This window comes from Telopea speciosissima, chromosome 7 (assembly GCF_018873765.1).
Source record: "Telopea speciosissima isolate NSW1024214 ecotype Mountain lineage chromosome 7, Tspe_v1, whole genome shotgun sequence".
NCBI lineage: Eukaryota > Viridiplantae > Streptophyta > Magnoliopsida > Proteales > Proteaceae > Telopea > Telopea speciosissima.
In genome coordinates, this window is record NC_057922.1 from 22,780,976 (window position 1) to 22,792,442 (window position 11,467).

The window sequence follows — 11,467 nt, forward strand, 5'->3', positions numbered from 1 at the left end:
CCACCTTTTTGGTGTCGCCTTGCATCCAGCCCCCCCTTCAACGCCTTGGTTCGCCTAGATACCGTGACAACTATGTTTGATTCAGATTGAAGGAGCTAAAAGAGCTAGGGGCAGATCTAAAATAACCCTAGGGGAAGTGATGAGGAAAGACATGCATAGTTTAGGCTTTGTATCAAGTATGACCTCGAATAGAGCTTGATTTGAGGGCAAGGATCCATGTAACCGACCCCATTTAGTTGGCATAAAGTGAGTTGTTGTATTTTTAAAACTTGATTTGTTTTGGGTTCGTGCTGGGGTGTGTGTGTTTACCTTTCACTGCCTATTTTTGAGAAGATGGGAGGGGGGGGGGGGTTCACTCTTACTGCTTCTCTTGAGCAAAAGGGGCTTTGCCGATCTCTAGTTTGTTAAATAATAGTCATTGTTAATTTAAAGTTTGTGCAGGTGATGAATCTACAAAAAAAAGCTATTAAATTTTGACAGCAGATATGGCAGTTAAATTTTGACGACAGTAGTTTTGGTAATCCAGGGTCAGCTGGGATAGGGGGGCAGTTTTTTTTTTTTTTTTTTCCGGGTCCCATTGGAAGCAGAGATGCCAACACTGCTGAAGTCAAAGCTGTCATTCTAGGACTTCTAATTTTTGGAACACGACTTTGGAATCATCTCATCATTGAGGGGGACTAGTCTTTAGTGATACGTGGCTATCCATCTACCTATTCTGACTGCCCTAGGAAGCTAGTTCTTCTGATTAGGCAAGCCAGAGCTTTTTGTAACCAGGAGAATAGCTCATTTCTTTGCAACCTAGAACCACTTTTTTCTTAGTAGATGCTCTAGCTCGTGAAGGGGTTGGGGGAGAGTATACATATGGAGGGCCATATCCAATTATGCAGGTAATAGAGTCCTAGTAGGGTGAGTTCTGTAGAGGGCCCAGGATGGGCAATTTTTGGATTTGATACGTTGTTGTGAGCTTTTGTACATCTCACAAAAGATGTACAACTCTCTTTTGGATTCTAGTGCAATATAATTTTGTTAATTCATCCCCCTCCCCCCCCCCCCCCCAAAAAAAAAAAAAAAAAAAAAAAAAAGACTTTTGCCAAGGAGAGAAGCTGAGAACCTCATATGTGGTGCAAGCCCAACAGACCTCAATGGATCTAAGCTTCTTAGGCTGCACCTTAAGCCTCATGTCTTTTTCATGGCCATGGTAGGAGTTGGTCATCTAATTTAGTCATATTTTATTACCATATCATTAAATATATGCAGCATATGGTCTGATATTTCTCATTGCTGCAGATCTTATACCAACATGACAATGAAGTTTGGTTTGTGCAATTTTCAAATAATGGGGAATATTTAGCATCATCATCAAGTGATTGCACGGCTATCATATGGAAGGTATGGAACAAATCTGATATCTTATGGCAATATGCGCTAAACAAGGAGTAAAAACATTTTCTTGCTCTCTCTTCTCTCTATCACTTTCTTCCTCCTCCTTTGGGTGCTTTGCTTATCCAAGGATGTTAGTGGGTGAAGATAGGATTGTCCAAACTTACATTATTAACCATCAATACTCACTAAATTTACCTCATTAGCAAATTTGGCATCTTTGAAGGACTATGTCTAATGTTGCCTTTTCGGTGTAACATAAGAATTTTAACATGTAATAGAAGAAAATAGGCTTTAGTATGTCTGCAATTAGCCCTTGCTTCCAAAGCTTAACCTACTTCCATCTCCATGTGATGCCATTCTGATTTCAATCTCTGTATACCAATTTAGTAAATTGTCATCCTTGAATAATTTCTAACATTGCCTTTTTCCGTATCATGTTCAAAGATCAATCTATTATGTTAAACCTGCTTCCATCTCCATGTGATGTCATACCATGTAATGCTTCCATTTTCTTGTTATGATTTGGGGTATTAAGTAACACTCATGAACCTTGAGCTTGTGAGCTGACATCTTTAAAGTGCCACGTTTCATATTTTCTTATTCCTTGTATTTGTAGGACATTTTCTTATAGATTTTTCACGTGCCCATTCCCATAGATGTTGTGTAGGATACATGTGTGGTCATGTCCTGATGCAACTTGGACATGGCTATGCACATGCCCTATGTTACATGGGTTCAGGTACATAGGATGTGGAAGATTGTAACAGAATATTCACAATCAGCTAGCTCCCAAACTTGCTCTTCTTTCCATGTTATGCCAATGCAGGTTAGGCTTGACTACATTATCCCTCCACATGGGAGACTAGGAGAGGTCAACTAGCTGAGAATAGAAATACGCTTTGCACAGACACTGAAATCCTGAATATTTTGTGGGATTATTCTGCCAGGTATTGGAAGAAGGTGGCATATCATTGAAACACACTCTGCGCAGCCACCAAAATCCTGTTTCTTTTGTGGCATGGAGCCCTGATGACACAATGTTGCTGACATGCGGCAATGGAGAAGTGCTCAAGCTATGGGATGTGGAGACAGGCACATGTAAGCATACATTTGGTGAACGGAGCCCCATTGTGAGCTCATGTGCATGGTTTCCTGACTCAAAGCGGGTGGTTTGTGGCAGCTCTGATCCTGACAAGTGCATCTACATGTGGGATCTTGAAGGCAATGAGCTTGAGGCATGGAGAGGGACAAGGGTACCCAAGGTCTTGGACCTTGCTGTGACACCAGATGGTCAACATCTGATCAGTGTCTTTTCTGAGAAAGAAATCCGGATATATAACTTCAAGACAAAATCTGAGCAGATCATTGCAGAGGAGCACACTATTACATCTCTTTCAGTTTCCAGAGATAGTGAACTTCTGATAGTCAATCTTAACAGCCAAGAGATCCATATGTGGGATGTTGCTAGGACATCGGACAAGCCATTGAAGTATATGGGTCACAAGCAAGGGAGGTATGTGATCCGGTCTTGCTTTGGTGGGTCAAATTGCAGGTTCATCGCCAGTGGTAGTGAGAATTCACAGGTAACCTCTGCTTTGAGACTCTTTAATTTTAGCATTGTATTTGATGATATCTACATTAAGAGAAAGGAGGTCTCTTGTACAATTTAATTTGTGAGGTGTAGGAACTTCTTCTCAATCTTAGCTTTTCTAAATAGTAAAAACCCCAAAAAATGAAAAGAAAAATGATTTTTTTTTGCTTTTTTGGGCTTCATCTGCTTATTTGCTTTGCTGCGGATATCTTGGGAGGCAGGCATCCTATATGATTTGAACATTAGATCTTTCAAGCATCCATCTTCCCCCCCCCCCCCCCCCCCCCCCCCCCCTCTCTCCTCCTCGCATCAGCCTCTTCTTTTTGACAACCTACTGAACTTATATTGCTAAGCCTTAGGTGGTTGTTGAGAGACATGGTTTTATTTTGCTTATGTTTCATTTACATGTATTAATATTGTCCCTGTATGGAATGTTGCTGAAACATACAGAATGATGCATAGATATGTAGTTATTTATGCATGCATTGTAAGATTATTGGTTTATGCGTTTTTATGCATATTAAGGTTACTATTTTATTCGTGTTGTGTTGCTGAGACGGAGATGTAGTTATTTATTCATCATGTTAAGATTGCCAGTTTGTTCAGTGTTCAGCATGCAATATGATCCGTAGAGTTATTTGTGCAGCTTCCATGTACCATGTGGGTGTGACTCATTGCTCATGTATTCTTGAGTGTGTACTGATGTAGTCAGTTTGGTGATGGAACAACCGTAGTAGCAAATTAGTTCCTTGGAGTGTTTGGGCTGGGGATTGCAGATTTCTTCCTCCCCCCCCCCCACCACAAAAAGCAAAAAAAGAAAAAAAAAGAAAGACTTTTTTCCATCTTATCTTGTGAGGAAGTCTGGGGGGAACTGGAGAAGTAGAAATTCAAAATCGAGTGCCTTCTAGATTCCTTTGAATTAGAAGAAGTTTTTTTACCAGAACTCTCAAATAAATATGTCATTGACTTTGAAAATCAGATATTATGTAGAATGGTACAACTGCACTGGTCTGGATTCCATTTACTCGATTCCATGTGTATATCTCGGCTAAATGCAGGATTTTCATTTCACCTTGATATTTGTATCATCTATGCATGCCTCGGTGCATTTGTTGACCTTTATAGTTCTAAGTACATGTCAATGGCAGGTTTACATCTGGAGCCGGAAAAGCAGCAAGCCAATCGAGATATTATCAGGCCATTCATCAACCGTAAATTGTGTTAGCTGGAACCCAGTAAGGCCTCAAATGTTGGCATCGGCTAGTGATGATCAGACCATCCGGATATGGGGACCAAGCAGAAAGAAGGAAAACATTGAGATATCAGAGACATGAAACAGAACCCATTTCATGAACCACAGCTGTGTAGATAGTGTAACGATTTTTGAGTAGGGTCTTGCTAGTCTTTTTTTGTTTCTGACTCGTTCCATCATGGCATATTCTTTCATGTACTTGTAAATTTTAGGTTTCCTCCTTTCCGTCCCAAATTTTGATATGGTTTTGTAAATCCTGTTTCTATTTTAGTGACCTGGCCCATTTTTCAGGGTCTTCCTTTCTATTTTGAATATGCTGATATGTATGTTTCATGTTTTATTGAAAGATGCTTTCAATCTAATAAAATTGCATCCCGGACCCATTAACATATTTCTTTGAAAAAGTATGACCAAGTGATGGGGGATACAGTAAAGTTTGTCAACCAATTGATTCTGGATTTACATTCAAGCCCTGCAAGTTCAAGTCAAAAGCTTTTATGGTTTTCAACTCTAGAAGCTTTGGGTTGCCAGAATGGACCAAAATAACTACAACAAAGCCAAAAATATATATAGTGAAAGAAAGGAAGTCAGTATTCAGTGGTTCTGATCTGGTTTGCCCCTCACATTCGAGAGAGAAACTTGAAAAGCTTGTTTTTCCACTTACAAACATGGTTGGAAAATCAGGTTTTCTAGCTTGACTCGTCTTCTAGAAAAACCTGGTGACTTAGCCTTGTCAAACCCAATCAAGGTGAGTCACATTTTTCTTATTTTTTTAATGCAATAATATGTATAAAATAGTACAGAAAAAATATGGGAAACTAGAAAAGTTAAAAAAAAAAAGAAAAAAGAATCACATTTCAATGCATTTACATTGAACAAGAGAGGGGAGTCAAGGAGTTGAGGGTTTCTTACTATTTCAGAATACAGATTTAGTATTTTACTCAACTCAATTTCTAAGTGACTCGGCTTCATAGTTTTTTAAAAATGACTAAACTTGCCAAGTCTGTGCTGGCTTCAATAAAAATATTGGGTCTTATTTGACTCGAACGATTAATGACCGAGTCTCGTCAATTTTTACCTTGACCTAGCCTACACGACTTTTAACCCTTTCCAAAATTTAGACTCGACTTGGTCCATTCAAAACCCGGTTTTCCAACTATGTTTACAAATGACAAGCCCAGTTAAAAGTATCCCCAAAAAGCTAATTCCAAGGGACTTGAATTGAGCCATGCTTGTTGGTGGCACCTCAGTCCAGGTTATTTTATAGCATAAGGCATCGATTTCGGAGTGGAATTCAGATCCTAACGGGAGTCATTTTGGATTTTCTTAATTAGGAATTTGTTCAGAGGATAACAAAGATGGCTACGGCCGAAGGGAGGAGCTTTTTAAAGATGGAAAACTTCTGCTGCAGCTATTGTAAATGAGGGATCATGAAGGAAAATGAAGCCATGGTTGAAACTAATCTCTCACTAGAGAAGAAGTGGGTTTCAAAATAGGTTCTAGATCCAAAATCTATTCCAAGAATACATATCAAACACAGTCTTAAGTCCCATTCCTTAGATAGATCTAGTGTGAATGTGATTGATGTTGGGATTTTATTCCTTCTCATATTCAGAGATTATCTATAAGGGGATATCTCCCGTTTGTAATTCCTTTATAAGTAATAAAATTGTTTCTTGAGAAAATTACGGTTCACAAATTTCATTGCAGTTAAGTTGGATATTTTTTTATTATTATTTAAGATTCCTCTTGAACTCGTAGTACAATTCTATAGAATTCATTTTTTTACACCTCAATCATTTTTTACTTGCTGAAACGCTTGGTCATAGGTTCAAGTCCTGGAAACAGTCTCTCTGGAAATAGGGGTAAGGTTGCGTACATTTGACCCTCCCTAGACCTTGCTAAACGCGGGATCTTTATCACCCCCAGTACTAGGGGCGATAATTTTCCGCTAAACACGGGAGCCTTGTGCATTGGGGTTGCTTTGTAGGCAATCTAAATTTTCTTATTTTGCTTCTATAAAAAAATTATCTTTTTTTTTGTACATCTATTTTTCACTTTGAAAATGTTTCATAATATCAAATTTGGAAATAAAACCCTATTGAAGAAAATGTAGGATATTTGATATCTCATGATGGTGGGTTGGGGCAAAATTAGTATTTAAAATATGGTAAAAGACTGGGTATGTTAGCGGTATACTGTACGTTGACACCCTATGTGTCTCTCTCTCTTCCTCCCTATGACAAGTAAGGAGTAATTTCAAAAGAGGGGAAGAGAGAGATAGACACATAGGGTGTTAGCATACAGTATACTATTAGCATACCCATCCCTCTCCCTTTAAATTTTTTTAAGGTGAAAAATAGTAGTAGAAAGAATGGCATCCAAGTGGAATGAATGAGAGATGTAAATAGAAGAATTGTGACATTGAATTAATTGTATAAAATTGTAATGAAAATTCACCAGACACTTGAGAAACTTATAATGAAAGAAGGGGAAAAGGAAGCATGTGCCACCTTAGTGCTTATTCTAATATATCATTCTTACATAATAAAGAATGGAACCCACACTAACACACTCTCATATTCTAACTATGTTGGTCACCATTCTCTAAACCTCAATATTGGTGTGTACTGTGATGATTCTTTCTTTTCACTGGCATCATGAGAAACCCTTCCTCATAAAAAAATTAACAGTCCGGCTAGCCACGAGGGAATAAGAGGGGGAAAATAGTTCAACTAAATTCATTGAGGTTTGATCGAAACGAAATCATTTTTAATATTTATTCTCATTTGATCAATGCAAATGTCTCTATATTAGAGGACGGCAATATATTGTAAGCCAATATAGTTTTTTTAACTGATGACAAGAAAATAATTTATAAATTTGCTGCCTTATATAACTTCTTACATATATTAGCATTCCAACTTTTTGAATCATACCTAATAAGAAATCTTATTTTTGCTTTATTTTAATTTTAATAAAAAAAATAATCCAGTCAAATGATGGCTTTGCTGTCCTCATTAATGCTAACTTCTTCATTGATCAAGATACCTCTATTTTTTTTTTAATTTTATTTGGCAATATGTGATTGTCAATAAATGAAAAATGAAAAAAACCCATAATAAGACAGAAATTATGATGACACAATGATTAATTTATGTATCTATCTCTCTTCAAATTAAAAAAAAATATATATATGTTTTCTTTTCTTTTTTATCAATTTCTCGCCAAACAAACACAATATGAGGCATATTAAATAAGAAGAAAGAAAAGATAAGCACAAGAAATAATTAAAATAAAACATATTATATAAATTATTAAAGCTTTATTACAAAAACTCCCACTGGGTTCTTTATGAAAGAACTCACATAATGAAAGAATTCATCATCCTCCAATTTGAGGAGAAATAGCAAAACCCCTACTACAAAATAAGGAAAAACAAAAAAGGGCAAAACAAGAATACAGTAGAGCTCCTCATCTGCCCTTATTACAACCTCTCTTCCTCTTTCATTACTTAATACTAAACAATTAATTGTCTATAAATACCAAAACCAGACATAAAACAGAGAGAGACAGACAGAGATATGAAAAGGAAGTGAGGGAGGGAATCAATCTTCTTTTTTCACTTCTTGTTGCTGTTGTCACCCACTCCAAGTGTGTTCTTCACACTATCCACAGCTCCCTGTGCCATATTCATCATTTGCTCCCCTTTCTACACCATCACCAACAACAACAATTAGGGCCTCATAAGAGAGAGAGAGAGAGAGAGAGAGAGAGAGATTAAACCAAACCTGCTGAAGGAAGCCGGCACTCTCGTCCTTTTTTTGTTGGGCAGTGTCTCTGGTTTGCTGAGTCGCATCAGCCATCTTGTCTCCTGCAGCGTTTGTGGTGTCTTTAGCAGATTGAAGCCAATCTTCCGCAATGGCCTGCCCAATCAAAGCAGAGGAAGACGAAGAAATGTAATAAGGTCAAAATTACAAGGGCAAAATCGTCATACCAGAAATAAAACACAGGAAGGGCAATAGAGGAATTTAAAAAAAAAAAATAGCTCCACTCACCTGTCCTTGGCCACGGCTTTCACCAGCACGGAATTGTTGCTTAGAATCCATGATTTCCTTGACTGAAGAGTTTAAACAAACAAAACACTTTTTGGGTTTTCTTGTTGTTGAAGTGTTTGTGAAGAAGCTCTTTGAATGTTGATGTAAGATCAACTGTGGAGGGGATTATATATAGGTCAATTGGACCGACCTATCAGTGACAAGTGGATATTTGTACGGTTATAGTTAAGAGACACGTGTCAGTTATTTGGTGGATATGAAACACGTGTCAGTCATGTGGTGGATATGAGATGTGATAAAGATTAGTCATTGACGAGCGAGTATTTGTTTGACCTTTAATGGAGGAGATACACTCGGTCAACGTAATACGTATATGGAAACTGTTGACCAGTCTATAATATCAAGGGTTGGAACATTTTCCTTGGATCCAATGGGCTGGGCCCACTTGGCATCATTTAGGATTGTTTGGGCTTTAGATAATTGATTGAACAAATTAATAAAAAAAAAAAAAAAAAAAAAAAAACTTCAAGGATAGGAGATGGATACTCTGTTGTATTTAACCTGGTTAGAGTTTAGTATCTATAATCGATTTGGGAATATGTACTTTTTCCAGGAGCGTGACCCCTATGCCAGTGTGGGGTCAATGGGAGCACACGTAGAAGCATCAATAGGGACAGGATTCCGCCCTTCATGGGGGCGGGGCAATCATTTCGCCTCATCCTATGTTTGGGTGCATGACAACGCTTCAGACACTTTTTTCCTAATTGATAGTTCAACATTAAGAATCATGCTTATATTCAATTACAAATTGGATAAAGTTTTTCTTCATCGCAAATGTAAGATCATTGTTACTCCCCAATTAGTTGAAGGTCCGAAGTATCCTTCATTTCATTATAAATTAATTCCATCGGTGAGAGAATTCTTCATTTATTGTGGCTTGAGGAAAATTTGGTCCTCATTTACAAATTTAGACCTTGTTGGATAAGACAAGGATACACGTATAGGATTGTGAATAGTAATTTGGATAAAATAATGTTAATCCTAAACCAAATCCAACATGTTTCATGCCCTAAATACAAGTGGGTTTGCCAAAGACAAACTCAAATGCAAATTCTCATCAAAATTGAGACTTTTGTTGTAATTTTAACTTTATTCAAAGGGAGAGCATTCTTTATGGGGGAGCACAGGGCCACGCGTGCATGGCAGAGAGCACATGTTGGGCAGAATTTTCGTCATTCATGGAGTGGAGTGGTTATTTCGCCCCCGCCCATCCCCAACAACTATGTCTGAGCGTGGCCTGTGCCTCCAAAGAACATTTTTCCTTATACAAATATCAATGTCACCATTGAGCTAGCCATTTTTTCCTGGCTCAATATAAATTTAAAGAACTTTCTCAAACAGTGAACTACTTTTGGTTTTAGTACCTCAGGGTAAGGGCTTAGGATGGATCATTATCCTCTCAGTTCCCTGCCCAGTACAAACGTACAGTTGTCCGGTTTCTTTCATAAGGGGTGGAAATGAGGACCTAACCCCCTACCTGGGTGTGATTAAGTTGTCATTTCCACTCCCTATGAGAGGAACCAGACAATCGGACGGGGCAGGGAACTTGATGGGAAAAAAATTCAGCTTAGGATAACCTTTTGTCCTTGTTTTTTGCTTTTTTGTCTCCATTGCTCGGAACAATTTAAAATTGACACGGTTCATTGAATCTGATGTAGAAGTGTAAGTTTTCTTAATGGGATTTTTTGATCGACACCTCATGTTAAATGATTTGTAATCCTAGGCTGTGGTTGGTATGCAATCCGAGAATGCGAAATCGACCTAGAATGCATACCAAACACAGCTTTATTTTTTGTATTTTTAATATACTAAATTTCTTTTTATTTTTCACAAGTTCTTGAAACATGTATTATATAAGGAATATAGTTCTCTGGACCGGGGGTGCAAGGTGTGCCTCGACACATGGGGGGGTGGGGGTGGCGAAATGACCAGAATGCCCAAAATCCCACCCTGGTCCCTCCCCATGTGTGTGGGTGCAGCGTGCTCTCAGATGCACTCCCGGACAAAGAACGTGCACCTATAATATAATGATAAATTTTGAGAATACATAATGACAAACCAGTTTCAAATTATATTGTAATCCCCTTTTTATCCCGACTTGAAAAAAACTTTTGAGCATATGACAATGTGCAATCAAAAGAAAGCCGCATATTCTAAATATACCTATAGAGGTGTCATCTTGACATGATGGCAGAGAGGGATCCAAATCGAAAATTTCCACCCTCAAATCAATGACCATATAGTTTAGGGTTTATGAAAATTAACTGCAAGGGTTTTAAGAATTGCCTCTTTACAAAAGCTCCTTGCAGAGATGAATGTGCGCACTCCGATCAACCCTTGATAGAGACGAACGTGGTGGAATCCTTCACCTCACTCTAAGGTTGAAACCCTAGCACTCACTCACAATAATGTGTGAGAGAGAGAGTCAAACTAATCAAAACAAACAACAATATTTACTTATGGATACAATTCAATCCAGTAAATATAAATTATTTACTCACAAGTACACCCTAATTTGGATATAAAAATTAAACTCCCAATTGGATAGAATTAATTAGGACTTAATTCCTCCACTTAATAATTCCCCATTACGGATCTAAAGGCATTGAATAAATTACTATCCCATCTTAATTAGTCTGTCGAAACAATTTATTCAGAGAATCTGGATTGTTGATTGAACAATAAAACTTTTCTAAAACTTTTAGATATAATTACTAATGAATAATAACATATTAAATCATTTGCAACAATTTGCTAAATCACCATCGAGTTCGGAATTTCGTCCAATCACAATCAAATATATCTCATAAGATATTCATCATATTCGGGAAGTGGCTTCTATCGATTCATTAACAGACAGGCATTGTGAATCCAACCTACTAATATAGAGCCTGTGGAGGCATCAACCATTACTATACTAAAACGCACAATGTCTGTCTGGTACTACAACAAGGACTTCTTAGGTCTAAGGACGAAATAATCTATCACAAAGAACTTTGCTTCATAAATTATTGACAATAACTCATACAAGGTTCTACCAAAAAAACAAAAAACTCAAACAATCATGTTCGATACGCACCTATATTTGTGTCTAGAATCGCCATCGCATGAAGACACAATACA

The 11,467-nt window shown here is 37.6% G+C and overlaps 2 protein-coding genes across 3 annotated transcripts in view; one reads left to right on the top strand and one right to left on the bottom strand.

The window, feature by feature from the left end:
- LOC122669220 (WD repeat-containing protein WDS homolog) overlaps positions 1-4,516 on the top strand; it is a 31,843-nt gene extending 27,327 nt beyond the window's left edge. Inside the window, exons 2-4 of one of the 2 annotated variants that reach the window (XM_043865921.1) lie at positions 1,288-1,394; positions 2,336-2,966; positions 4,123-4,516. In XM_043865921.1, coding sequence (XP_043721856.1) covers positions 1,288-1,394; positions 2,336-2,966; positions 4,123-4,308 — 924 coding nt within the window. In that variant the 3' untranslated portion in view covers positions 4,309-4,516. Of the gene's footprint in view, positions 1-1,287; positions 1,395-2,330; positions 2,967-4,122 lie in introns of both variants that reach the window. The other variant, XM_043865920.1, reaches the window with a different exon arrangement.
- Positions 4,517-7,808: 3,292 nt separating this feature from the next.
- On the bottom strand, positions 7,809-8,338 carry LOC122669741 (late embryogenesis abundant protein 1-like). Its single transcript, XM_043866582.1, has 3 exons — positions 8,285-8,338; positions 8,018-8,152; positions 7,809-7,938 (listed from the first exon to the last, which is right to left on the bottom strand). The coding sequence occupies exons 1-3, from the start codon at positions 8,333-8,335 to the stop codon at positions 7,849-7,851; spliced, it is 276 nt and encodes a 91-aa protein (XP_043722517.1). The 5' UTR covers positions 8,336-8,338; the 3' UTR covers positions 7,809-7,848.
- Positions 8,339-11,467: the final 3,129 nt, after the last annotated feature.